This window comes from Cyprinus carpio, chromosome A9 (assembly GCF_018340385.1).
Source record: "Cyprinus carpio isolate SPL01 chromosome A9, ASM1834038v1, whole genome shotgun sequence".
Taxonomy (NCBI): Eukaryota; Metazoa; Chordata; class Actinopteri; order Cypriniformes; family Cyprinidae; genus Cyprinus; species Cyprinus carpio.
Window position 1 is genome coordinate 11,972,201 of NC_056580.1, and position 14,382 is coordinate 11,986,582.

Consider the following 14,382-nt stretch of genomic DNA (forward strand, 5'->3'; position numbering starts at 1 on the left):
CACTGAAACAAAGTCTTTGCTTTCATGACACTTTTAAAGAAATACAATACAGGGTGCACTACAACAGCAGAAGCAGATACAATAAAGCTGGGACTATTGTATATTTATTTTTTAGATTAATACAGACATCACACACCAACAATGAGCATGAGATCTGCCAGAGACAGTTTAGTACAAGACAGTTCCTGATAAAACTAATTACAAGATTTTCCAAAGGTTGCCAGGCAGATTAGTGGTGTCAAATATTTGAAAGATATTCAGAGTTTTGTTTGAGGCACTTAATTTTAAATTGCACAGATACCAATTTTGCGTGATTTAAGTCTGTGAAATAATCAGGCTTGATTATTACTGTATATACTTGATCTATATACAAAGTAAAAAAATTGTTTACATTTCCATTAATTTCTTCTGCGTTTTCTGTAGAGCTGATAGTCTTATTATTTTTTGCAAGTCTACTATTGTGCTATAATAACCTGCCTAGAAACCAGTATATATTCCACAGCTATTCAGTAGCAGCACATAAAGCCTGCATTTATTTGATCAAAAATACAAACATACATACAGTACAGGTCAAAAATTTGGAAACATTACTATTTTAATGTTTTTGACTGAAGTCTCTTCTGCTCATCAAGCCTGCATTTATTTGATCAAAAATACAGAAACAGTAATATTGTGAAATATTATTACAATTTAAAATAATTGTTTTTAAATGTATTATACTTTAAATTATCATTTATTTCTGTGATGCAAAGCTGAATTTTTATATATATATATACTGTATATGTATATATATATATATATATATATATATATATATATATATATATATATATATATCTATATATATATATATATATATATATATATATATATATATATATATATATATATATACATATACTATATAGCTGTGTAACTTCAAGTGTCTTAATAAATAATAAATATACAGTAGTAACATCCCGGGACTGTCTCACCCTATAAATACGATCACAGGCCTGATCCTCTAGTGCTGGGTTCCTGTGAATGAAGGCCAAGTCTATACTTTATATGTCAATCGAGTCTCTTCAGAACATATCAGCTTGCAATATGTACTGAAGCAGTTGTATTTGCGTTTTGTACAGTTAATTTTATGAATTAGAAAAAAAAAAAAAAGAGATGTGGCATGTGCATTTTATTAGAATTTATTCCCTTGCAGAATATAAGTTGGCCAGTGCAAATATCAACCTAATGTGTTTAAAGATGCACTGTGAAATTTAATCTATATTTAAATGCCCTTTAAATAACTGAAAAGCTATTAAAACAGTAAGAATATTGTATGATAGTAAACAACTACCCAGTGACATCCTTTAAGTTTATTCAGTATAAACATGCAGCATTTGAATATAAAGTCTTTGCTTTCATGTCATTTTCCAGAAAATAGGATACAGGGTACAAGACAACAAAAGTAGATAAAATAATTTTGACACTGCAGATTAATATTTACTTTCTAAAACAAAATGCACATCACACACCAAAGATGACCCTGAGATCTGCCAGAGACAGTTTAGTGAATGATGATCCAGTTCCAGACAAGACTTTCTGAGCCAGCTCCTTCTTCTTCTCCTGCAGCGAAGAAATCTTGTCTTCCACTGTACCTTCACACACAAACCTGTGGAGAGATTGACAAGTGGAGATTGAAACTATGCTGAATGCCAAAACCTCTATATATTCAGAGAACTTTTACTCGCAGTATGAAACACACCAAGACTGTCTAACAGTCTATTACTGAATACAAGCAGCATTACATTCTCACCTGTGGATTGTAACATCCCGGGACTGTCCCACCCTATAGATCCGATCACAGGCTTGGTCCTCTAGTGCTGGGTTCCTATGAATAAATAAATGTCTCGTTTAATGTCTTTGTTTAATGTACATGTCCCTGTAATCCATCCAAATAATACCAGCTTGCAGTATGAACTGAAGCAGTTTTGCTTGTTTTCCTGTTCATCCAGTAAAACAGTCTTCAGACTGATGGTCTTAAAGCAGCTGGAGGTTTGTGCAACTTTGACAGTATTATTAATACATAATTAAGCACTATTAAAACCTCTTGAGGATCTATGAAGCGGCTTACCAATGCATGTCAATGAGAAACAAATGATTGCCTCCAATCAGATTGATGCCCACACCTCCAGCACACAGAGACACCAGCATCACCTACAATATCAAAACCAACAATCAACATAATGCTTTCTAATTTCAGTGGGCAAAGTCACTAAACACATTAGCAGTCACTCACTAAGATTACAATTATTAAAATAAATTACATTGATACATCACAGTAAATGAAAAGTCAGACCCTCTGTGATCTGAATGTGAAGGAATAAGCCACATGCCTGTGGTCCTTTAGGGTTAGTGTTGAACTCCTCCACTAGGTCCATTCTGCGTTTGGGATTGACGGTGCCATCAATTACCGCAAACTTCAGACCCATTTTCTCTAAATGAACAGCAACAATGCGCAGCATGCTGGTCCACTGAGACACAATCACACTGCCAAGCAGGGTTCAAAATGGACAAATTACAAAAACTGGCGTTGGGTAATGGGTATTTCAATATAGTACATAGATAAAGTCAGAATGATAGTCTGACTATTTAATTAGTCATTCAGATAAAACACATAGAGAAGAAAACATATGTTGCAACTTGCGACTTGTCTTCTAATGACTTCAACCTCAGTGGAAAAACGCTATCATAAGTTTATCTTATTTTTTTCCAAAGAAACTGCAGTTGACATACCTTTTTTGATTTTTCTTTCTAATTTCTCTCATCTCAGTCAGAATGGCTGACACCTGAAATAAATAATGTCATCACAAAGAGCATATTTGCACATGGCCATAAACCAGAAACATTATACCCGCATTATACAACTGAGGATACTGACCTTAGTGCTTTCACGGGTGTCCTGGAAGAGCTCAGAGGAGAAGCGGCTGCCGTTGAGGGACACAGTGTCTTTGGGGTCAGAGTCTGAGGGTTCAGACAGAGACAGAGCACACAGCTGCTCTTCTAGAGACAGAGCTACACCATCCCCCTGCAGCTCCGACTGATCTAGAGTCTGGAAAAACACATCATACACATTGTGTCAGTTCGTGAACAAGTGTAGAAAGTGTGTGCGAGACAGAGAAGGAACATCACCTTCCTGAGCAGAGACAGGTGGCAGCAGCACTGCCTGAGTCGCAGCAGCAGTGACAGGATGTGGATGGTGCTGGAGGCCTGAGGCGGCTGAGAGGAAGACAGCGAGTCCTGCTGAGACATCCCAAATTCCCTTGCAACTGAGACAAATGAGAAACAAATGAGCTGCTGATTACCTTCTTTTCCTGTATCATTACATAAACATTCCCACACAAGCCCTGAATTATGTTCAGCTATATTCCATATTTGATTATGATATGGAGTGGTGACAGAGAGTGCTAACCTTTCTCAAAAGGATTGCTATTGTCCCCCTTTTTAGTGTTTCCTTCTTCGTGTCTCTTAAGATAGTTCTGGAGTGTAGACCTGAGGAGTTAGAAGACAAAACAATGACATCATGTATACAAAATCCAACAAATCTACAGAATATACATACAGATGGTGGTCCAGTGACATGGTATAGGCCTACCTGGATTGTGCAAACACAACATCATATACAGCCTGTTCATCTTCAGACAGCTTCAGCCTGTGAACCTCACAGGTCCATTAAAGGAATTAACAAGAAAATACATACTTATTATAGAAATTTCCATGACATTTTCCACAATTTCCAAACCTAAAATGTCCTTGACAGATATAGAACGATTACCAAAGACAATGTTTCCACAAAGGAATTAACAAGAAAATACAAACTGTCCTATAAATTTCCATGACATTTGAACAATTGGGAAACTAAAAATGTCCTTGTATTTGTGTGCTTCTGAGTCCTGCGAAGAAGCAGTGCTCTTTTGTCTGTGTGTGTGTGTGTGTGTGTGTGTGTGCGTGTGTACCAGTGGTTTTCCAGTAGCATCCAGCTGATATTTGGTCCTGCGAAGAAGCAGAGCTCTGGTGAGGATGTTCAGTCTCTCTCCACCTCTCTTTGAGCCATTATCCACCTGAGCCTTCCACAGCTTATACTCATCAAATGGAGAGCATCTCAAAAACCTGCACAAAACGTGTAAAAACAACAGCAGCTCAAGTAGTCTGCTACAAAATAAACCACTATGATGGACTGAATCATTTAATTAATCAACATTATCAGATTAATCAAATTATTTCTCTCCCAAAAAGCATTTTTACAAACTTTATTCCTTTTCCTTAATTCCAATCCCATCTTTTACTGAGTTTACGAAGAAATGAAACATGAGAAATAATAAAAACATTTTGAATTACCCATAGATTATTTTAAAACTTGGGTAAATGTCTGAGACATTTTTCACATTCATACACATGTTGTCTCATGCTCCAGCATGCTGTGGCCACAACCATTTTTTTCAGATCATCATATGAAGAAAGAGTGAAAATTTGTGTACCCAGACAGTATTGAGCAGAGTGTATTGCCTGAACTATGATAAAAAGAAAAGAAAAATAGTAAGTCAGATATGACTGTTCAGACGACGTGTTGCATGAGCATGACGCCAGCAACGCCAAGATCATGTGCTAGATATCTGAGACAATGCAAGAACTGATAAAAATTATAGCTTGAAGTCGCTGGATAAAAGTGTCTGCAAAAACAAAATGGGTAAGAATATAACAAACATTTTTTGCTGCCTCATGTCTACATATTTTTGCTACCTATCTGAATAAAGTTCTGTGATATTGTTAAATTTAAATGTTTTAAAATATAGCTGTAAAGGGCTGGTTAGTGTGATTATGTGGTGGCAAGCTGAACGTACTTGAGCAGTGAATACATATCCAGCAGGTTGTTCTGAATGGGGGTTCCAGTGACAGCCCAGCGGGAACGGGCCCGCAGCTTACACACCGCCATGGACGTCTGGACTTTAGGATTCTTAATGTTATGAGCTTCATCAAGAATCACACGTGCCCAGGCAACACGTAAAAGAGGAGGCAGGTCCGAGGTCTATAACCAGAAGAAAGTACCTACTTAAGCTGGAAGATGGTCTTATGAGTGGTGCTGAGACAAAAAGATTAACAGGTCCAGGCTCTCAAACATCATTCAAATGTTAAGGTCACTATCCATACCACATGATCAGAGTCCTGAGAGGGTTTCTCCGCATCCTCCTTCTGCACAGGGATCTCCTTAGAGACCAGACTGTATGTGGTGATCACCACGTCATGCTCAGCAAGGCTGGTGGAGACACAGATTGACAAGAGAGGATGAGAGATTAAGCAAAGCAACAAACAAAAGCAAAAAGTGAGTGACAAAAAGTTATACTTATGACAGCTTATTGCCATTTGGAAAGGGGCTGATATGTGAAATAACCAACAAACCAATTGAACCCAAATTTAAAAAAAACCAATTAAAAATGAAGGTGCTGACTTCATAGAAACAATAAACATGCTACATGATAAAAAAATCATTAGATTCAATAAATTTGGGACATGCTGCTTGATGGAAAGGAAAGACGGACAGAAAGAAGAATGGAACGAATGAAGGAATAAATAAATAAATGTCACATGTTGTCAGATGGTTTGATATTTTGTATTTAATGTAATAGCAATTTTAAGTCCAACTGAAGTGCCCAGATCATTTTTGGCAAATTTTTGGAAAAGCGTTTAGGTACTCAGATAGCATGTATGGTTTGCGAAATGCTTCACAGATATATGTGTGTGTGATCAGTCTGTTGTTGGTGTGTATGTAAGTGTTTGGCCTACATGCTTGAACTCCTCTGTCGGTTGGGGCCATGGTACAAATACACACTGAGGCGACTACTCTTCACACGCTTGTCAATCTCTTTCTTCCAGTGATGCAACAGAGAAGCAGGACAGATGATCAATGTCCCCTGAGAAGCCACTATGGTTGAATCTGAGGATGGTAATTATGATACATTAAATCTTGAATCTGTTAGAGTACACAACAACTTTGCAAACAGCAGACTCTCTAGAAAGTTCTAATCAGATAAAACAATCACAAAAAAAACACTAAGATTGTGAGCTATTAATCAGTGATGGATACCATTTTTAGAGATCCATTCCTCCAGTTTTTCATCCTTCTTCTTCTGAGACAGAATGAGGGAGATCATTGTGAGGGTTTTCCCCAGGCCCATGTCATCAGCTTAAAAAATAATTAATAACAATTAATAAATAATAAAAATAAGTCTTATACATATAATATGACAACTTGTGTCTCTACAAATCCTGGAAATGTGAAAAGGGTATATGGACTTTTTTTCTTTTCATAGTGGAGAGTGAACTGAATCAGATGTAGTTTAACAATAGGCCTCAGGAGTTTAATGTATAATGGATTATTACACAGCTCAGGCAATTACCATTAAACCATAAACTCAGGCAACCATTTTTCTGCATAGCTCAGCGAGTTGCATTACTCTCATATCACTTTTTTCATATAATAAAAAAGCTAAAATCAAGATTTAGTGTCCACTCTTTTATTTGGCAATTATCCATTTAATAAGGGAGCTAATAATACAAAACACCTCCGCGTCACAATGGGGTCCTGATCATCCTGTCAGGGCTTTTTTATATAAGGACCAGCTAAATAAATAAAATATTAAAAAATACATACATGTCTTAAATTAAAAACCTCAATTAATCATATAAGAGTATTGAGTATTACCCAAAATTCCTCCACATGGTTTCTGTGTCTCTCTCCACAGCAGCCAGGCCAGAGCTCTCCTCTGATGAGGCAACAGCTCCACCGTGAACCAAGATCATGACACAGTTATAGTTTACTATAAATGATGTGAAGTGACATTTACATCATTTAAACCATCTTACTAACCAAAACAGTGTTTTTTAACCATTCCAATAATTGCACAAAAATGTAAAGTTAAAGTAAAATTAACAAATTATGCTCATCTCTCTTAAAGCTGTTTCCAAAACAAGTTTTTAACACTTAAAAAAATTGGGACGATACATACCATATACTAATCAATATCATCAATATTTTGCTTTTGATGATATTATGTCTATACAACTTTAAAGTTGAATACTGATTACTCATTTAAATATTTTAATAACGAAAGGGATTAACAAAATAATACTGTTTATAGCATGAACTGACTGACTTTGATTCCTTTGGGATCCGGTGCCACGGTGTCTTCTGTAGGGCAGGACTCCAGCGAGTCATGCAGATGGTCGATGGTCTCAGTGGTGGCATTGCGGACAGCCAGCAGTCTGTTCTCAGTCATCCTGCCACCATAGAAAGCCTGGTTCTGAGCATTCACTGCAGAGACAACCAGAAAATTAGTACATCAATACACTTACTAATGAAACTGGCACAGAAAACACCAATTTGCAGGAGAAGAATGAGATTAAACATTATACCTCCAAACGTCTGGGAGTAGCCTTGGCTCAAGTTCAGGCCCAGTGAGCTACTAGAGGATTCCTTCAACATGGGAGCTGAAGCTGTGGCCAGGAGGATGGTGCCTCCAGGACGACTGAACGGATTGGAATGGCTGTGTGCTGCTTTATGTTCTGCCTGTGATTTGTCTTTATCTTGAGACTCTATATTTAAATAATGAAATGATTCCATTTATTTCAATAGTTCCTCAGTATTATTATTAACTTTATCAAGCTGAATTATTAATTATCTGATGATCTAAGAGGCTTATTGATGTTGACAAAAGATCACAAATAACCATATCACAATAATTACTAAAATCTGATGATCTAAGAGGCTTATTGATGTTGACACAAGGTCACGAGGATCTGTATCACAATATTGATGATAAATCAGCATATCAGAATGATTCCTGAAAGACCATGTCAAACTAAAGACTGGAGTAATGATGATGAAAAATCAGCTTTGATCACAAGGAAAAAAAATATATTTCAAAGTATATTAAAATAGAAAACCATTATTTTAAATTGTAATAATTTTTCCCAATATTACTGTTTTTATCTGTATTTTTGATCAAATAAAACAGCCTTGATTAGCAAAAGAAACTTCTTTAAAAAACATTACAAATCTTACAGATCCCTAACTTTTGAACGGGAGTGTAGATCTCGACAAAATAATGACTTTCAATGACTCAAAAATAAAATGAGTCTCACCAGACAGAGAAGCTGTGGTCAGGCTCAGAGACTCCAGAGCCTCTTCCAGCTCCTTCACCTGACTCTTCAAACGCTCTCCTTTATCCGGCAGAGCTGACACATTCACCACTGAAAGAGTGGCCTAGGAAAGATAGAGTACATACAGCGGTGTTGAATCTTAAGCACAACCAGCTGAATTAAATTTATAATTTATCACTATTACTTTAATTATCACATAATATTAACAGTAACTAACAACAACAAAACAGTAAAGGATGAGAAACCTTCTTCTGCTTGAGCTGGGCTGTGAGATGGCTGTGGAGGGCACTAGGGTCCTCAGACCGACCCTGGGCTTTAGAAGCAGGCTGGAAGCCAGGATAAGAGGTGAGTGTTTTCTGAACAGGTGCAGCTGGAGTCGGAGCACTCTGCTGGGTGGGAGGTTGTACCGACACCAGCTGAACATCACCTTCCTCATCGCTCCACTCACCAAACCGCGCTATACCCTTCAGGTCCTTCTCTTGACTCTGGTTTGGTACTGTCTTCTGAACATTAAGTGCTGTGGGCTTTTCAGAAACTGGCACATCCTGTGATGTGGAGCATGAGGGTGAGCTGCTCTTGCTCTGCAGGCTTTGAGTTTTAACCGTAACTGATTTTAAATGATCTGTGCTTTGCTTGCTTGAGCCGTCATCCTTTGTTTTATTCTCTACTGAGGCTTTCTTATCACATGCAGCTGAGCTCTTTAAGGGTATTTGTGGAGAGCCGCCTGTTTTTGTAGGCTTCTTCTCTTGCTGGTCTTTGAGGCTGGTCTTGGATTCATTTGGTCCTTGAACACTTTCGTTCACAGAGTTTGGACTCTCAGGACATGCCCCATGCTCTGCTGTAACCCTTAGCCTCTCATCATCAGACACTCTCTTCTTTATCTTCATCCCAGCAGGAAGTGTCTTGTTCCTCCAAGACTCTGAACCTTCAGAGTCTTTCCCCTCTCTGTCCAAGCCACTTTGACCATCTGACCCAGTCCTGTTATTCCCTTCTACCTCTGTCGGCTTGGATTGCTCTTCTTTCTTTTTAGCACTACCATGATATTTACCGTTCACGTGTTTATTTTCACCACTGATCTCCTCTCTATCCTTTGCAGCATCTGGATCCCTCTTGCGTTCTGAAGATTTGTTGTGTTTTGTCTTGACTTTGAAAGGGTTTCTGACAGGAGTGAGGCTGGAAGATTGAAGATCTCTGTCTGACAAATCAGTCCTTTTCTCAGGGTCTTTCTGCAGGTGGTAAAGAATTGTGGTAAGAAATATATTCATTCATATAAATATGTATGTATGCATGCTAATAACAAACATGCTAAACGTTAAAATAATTTTAGATAATACACGTCTACCTCTCTCCATGGAACACAACCACACCACTTCTGTCCTTCAGATTTTCCAAGCATACAGCGATAAAACAACCTGATTATGAAAGAAATTAAGTATTAACGATGGATTCAGAATCCTTTCCTCTTTAGCTTGCATTTTTCCATCTAATAGTCAATTACAAGGATTGTGCCTAGAAAAGTGTCACTTGCTTATGATTAGTAATGTTATGAGTAATGGTTCTTCATTGTTCATATCGATCTGTGTAAATTTATTTATATTAAATTAAATTAAATTTATGCATTTAGCAGACGCTTTTATCCAAAGCGACTTACAGTGCATTCAGGCTATCAATTCTTACCTATCATGTGTTCCCGGGGAATCGAACCCCCAACCTTGCGCTTGGTAACGCAATGCTCTACCACTTAACCTACAACAACCTACATTATGACACTTGCTTATGATTAGTAATGTTATGAGTAATGGTTCTTCATTGTTCATATCGATCTGTGCTCCCCAACACTATGAATTTTCATTCTCACAGCAGAGAGCTATATAAGCCTTACTTGTATTTCTCCTGTTTTTCATTGTAAACTAGTGACTGAAGTTCCACCATGGAGTCTTCATGCTGAAGGCAGTGAGATGGTGGGATCCTGAAGAACACACATGAACTCAGAGCAGGGCGACACACACTGGCTCATGCACATGTGATTTAAATAAACAAATCCACTTGCTCTGCGTCCATAAATATTGTGAAAATAAAATTAGACACTATTACAATGCATATATAAAGGTGTGTACTCACTCTGTAGGCAGTGTAAAGTTGCAGGGCGTTGCATCACGCGTGGCGCAAATATAGAAACTTTTGCCCTTATTCTTTCCTTCCTTTACACCAGTCTTCAATAAGCACGTACTGCCTGAATAACACAAGTCGAATTAGCCCTTTGTCTTGTTAAACAAAAATAAACTTAACGTTAGTCTGTACTTTCGCATTCATGTAACGTTAGGCCTATCATCAGAAGTCAGCAAATGGAGCTATAGGCTACAGCTTAAGAACACAAACTTATTACAGAATAAAACTGCTCAGTGCCAATTCTGTACAACGTGACAAGCGAGAGCACGATACTTACCGTGTATTTCACACAGAATTCTTTCCATCTTATGATATGACAGCGCCTTGTTTCATTTAAGACGCCGGCTTCTCTTTCACTATGAACACAAATACCCGCCGCTGTCGCGGTTCTGATGACGTGAACTGCACTGTAACCAATAAATGCCTTACTTAAACTACTGTACTAATGTAATTAAATGTGTACATCAAGTAACAATAATAGTGGTGTTAATGGCACTTCGGTAGACGTTATTCTTACCATGGTAATATTTGTACAGGTATGTTGCCCTATACTGACCAAACAAATAAATTCCTAATGTTCTTCAAATCGTTCAGCTATTCCAGCAGGTGGAGCCATGGTCACATGCATGGACATGAATGGCGCATCTTATTGTTCTGAATATGATTCATAGGATCTTCATTAGGATCTTATTAGGTAAATTTCATATTCACAAAAGTAGAATAAACAATTCCAAACCTTGTTTGAAGGCTTTTTTGGCTGATTTACAGTTGTATATTGAGTTTTTTTCAAATGTATCGATAACAAAAAATGTAGTGATACAATTGTATTTGTTAAAAAATTGAAGCTAATTGAAAACTGAATTAATATATGCTGTTTCTTTCTTTAAGTAGTATAAATTACTTGTTTCAAATTTTATTTTAAGTTATTATATTTTACACAATAGATACCTCTTCTTTTTATTTATTCTTTTTAATTCATCCTGTTTTAATTTTATCTGTCTCTTATTCGTTTATGTAAAACCAATACTGGTGATTGTTATCTTTTTGGATGTCATGTTATTGTTGTAATTATTGTATGTTATGTCTATTTTCTAATAAAATAAAAAATAAAAAATAGGATCATCATTAGATACTGACCATGAGTCACAGGAAAATCATGAATTTTAACTACTTGAATATGCATTTCCATATAAATATGTCCAATCATATTTTGCTTCAAAGAAAATCATCTCCCAAACTTCTAGGAAAAAAAATAATCAATATACCTTCAAGGTTCATCACCACCCAAAAAAAGTATCTTCAAATGATCTTTATCCAGCTTTCTTCAGAAAATCTTTTCACACAGATGTCCTTCTATTAGTGGCCTTCTGTCCCTTCCAGTTTTAAAAAATCACTGCTTCATCAGTATTATCCATTTTGTAACTTTCTTTCTTCCTTCCTTTCGTTTTTAGCACTTCTGTGTTTTTCAGCTTGTTTATTATGTGCAAAATAGCCAAATAATCTTAACCACATTGTGATTCCACTTGCACCCCTAGGTACCATTAAAAGCATTAAATATTATAATTCTAATTGTTAACTTTAAAAAAAAAAAATACATAAAAGAGGCTTGCTTTATTTTAATTCATGATTGTGAATCTTTTTATGCAGTTTATCTAGTTCATTAAAACATTACAAACAGCATTTGTCATTTACAAGCCAGCATTTTTTTTATTATGTAAAAACAACTAAGTGTACCAGTCTCATATTCTCATGAGTGTATAAATGTCTCAGATGAAAAAGCATGCTGACAATACAAATGAAAGCGTCTGCTCTGCTTACACTTTTACGTTTTAAGTTTCTTCTAACCAGGCAGGTAGCTATTGTCTCTTCATGCTTTGCGAAGAAAGATTTGTTGAATTATGTGACATGCCATCTGGAGCAGTAATATTTCTCAGCGTCATGAAAAGGACACATGAGGACAAGGGCTACTCATCTCAAGGATGGGTAAAATGATAACCCAACAGTAATTCAGTTAATAACTGCTAAACCCATTCACAGAGATACAGTACATGCACAGAGTGACATCTAGAATATAGCTATTAAGTGTTATTATATGACATGTTTTGACTTTTCTGTGCTGTTATATGAAGAATAACTTACTGTCAGAGTTGTTGATGATTACCTATTGGCCTACTGGCATGAGAACATACTCATGGCCAACACAAACACATAAACAGAACAACTGTTGGTGATGACACAGTGATGAAATTGTTGTATTTAGGCAGACAGTCTGTTTGTGCTTCGCTTTGGGAGTCAGATGCTCCCAGAAAGACTAGGAAAATGGCAAGTACAAAAACAGAGTTTTGCTTACAGCTGCTGTGCTGAGGGACCATGAGCGCTAGCACAACAACTGACTCTTTAAATCCTAACATGTCCCCTGAAGTTTGAGCTGGTCACAAAGTGTTTGACTGAACTTAGCTGAGTGTATGTTAGTCAATGAATTGAATAAATGAATAGCCTTACCCAAATTGCTACTTGTGCTCAATGAGAGTGAAACAAATTCAAATTCAAATTCATGTCTATCCGTCACAGCGAGCACCCCCCCACTGCCACGTCCACATATACATCACCTGTGGCTGCTCAGAGTGTGAGGTAACACGTTTATTAAGAATATGATCCACTCATGAGTGGAGACAGCACGGTCAGTGAGGGATAATCCTGTTAGGAAGAGTGACAAGTGCTCTCAGCTTCTCACTCATTGCTTCCCTGAGGTACTACAGCCCTGGAGGAGCACAGGCTGCAGTGAATTGTTGGCTTTGACTCTGGGGAGCGTATGAGAGACAGGACAAAAAGAGAGTGTGTAAATTAGAATATTAAAGCATTACATTTTCTTAAAACTGCAGCCACCCAAGCTCTAGGCGAAGTCCTTTCTGTATACGGTGCTTTGTTTAGATGTTATCATAAAATGTCACACTTTTTACATATTTTTACATGTTGACCCACTTTGCTGCACTTTTCCTCATTTCCATAACTGTGACTCGCAAACCTTTCTGTTTTTGCTTTGCTGCCATAATTAACAATACATAATACATCATGTAATGTTTGAATGACATATTATATAGCATGTTTGTACATTCTTAATTAAATATAGATTACTGATAAATTTATCAAAATAAAAGTAATTATTCCAAGAGGTGAGAGAAAAAGGCTTGCTTTTCTTTCTTTTTTTTACCCCATTATAAGCACTTAATTTTGATAAATTTCTCAGAAAATAAGATGTGTTTGACATCTTGATTTGTTTAGATATTTGTACTAGAATACAAGAATAGCAAAAAGATACTAATATCTTTTATATCTTTTTTATCTTTTTTTTTCTGCATAGTGTACTTGCTGAAGGCCTCTTTGCCTTTCCAGTAGAAAACTACTGAACAAAGCAGTTGACAACTAAGCTTCATCATTTTTTGTTTTTGTTGACAGAACAAGGAAATTAGAACATGCTCCAAAAATATGAAGTAAACAGATGATTGTTGATGATGTCAGACAGCTCAGGCAGAAACAGTAGAGGCTTCAATATTTGGCTCAGCAAATACTAGTGACTACTGGTCTTTAGTCTTATGAAACTAGCCTGGCATGTACTATTAAGACATTTAATCTTTGTCTCTATGTTAGTAATGACTTCAGAAATATTTATTGTTGTATTATGGAATTCATTAAGACTCTTAGCAAAAGTGATCAGTAGATTTATTATAAGCATATTATCTTATTCACGTTCATTCAGAATAGTAAATAATAAGTAAATATAACTCAGATTATAGGTTTGCTGTTGTGACAACATTTAATGTAGAAACATTACTTTAGGTTGTGCCAGCAGAGTAAAATGAACCACATACAACATTACAGAAGAACTGTTAAACATACACTGATTGAATATCATGCAGAGAAAAGCATCTGCTTACCCAGGTACAGTATGCTAGTAAGTCCAAAACCAACGGCTTATCTCTTCATATACCTTTGTGTGAGTGTGTGGAAGACAGAGGGAAT

The 14,382-nt window shown here is 36.6% G+C and overlaps 1 protein-coding gene across 1 annotated transcript; it reads right to left on the reverse strand.

Moving 5' to 3' along the window:
- Positions 1-1,337: 1,337 nt before the first annotated feature.
- Positions 1,338-10,788, reverse strand: ttf2 (transcription termination factor, RNA polymerase II). Its single transcript, XM_042763488.1, has 23 exons — positions 10,640-10,788; positions 10,315-10,426; positions 10,076-10,162; positions 9,536-9,605; positions 8,439-9,419; positions 8,176-8,296; positions 7,447-7,626; positions 7,188-7,345; positions 6,737-6,818; positions 6,119-6,217; positions 5,818-5,968; positions 5,185-5,290; positions 4,878-5,062; positions 3,977-4,146; positions 3,632-3,707; positions 3,449-3,528; positions 3,169-3,305; positions 2,918-3,088; positions 2,773-2,825; positions 2,373-2,526; positions 2,111-2,193; positions 1,793-1,867; positions 1,338-1,648 (listed from the first exon to the last, which is right to left on the reverse strand). Exons 1-23 carry the CDS (start codon positions 10,665-10,667, stop codon positions 1,504-1,506), a joined length of 3,504 nt encoding a protein of 1,167 aa, XP_042619422.1. The 5' UTR covers positions 10,668-10,788; the 3' UTR covers positions 1,338-1,503.
- Between the last annotated feature and the right edge of the window lie 3,594 nt (positions 10,789-14,382).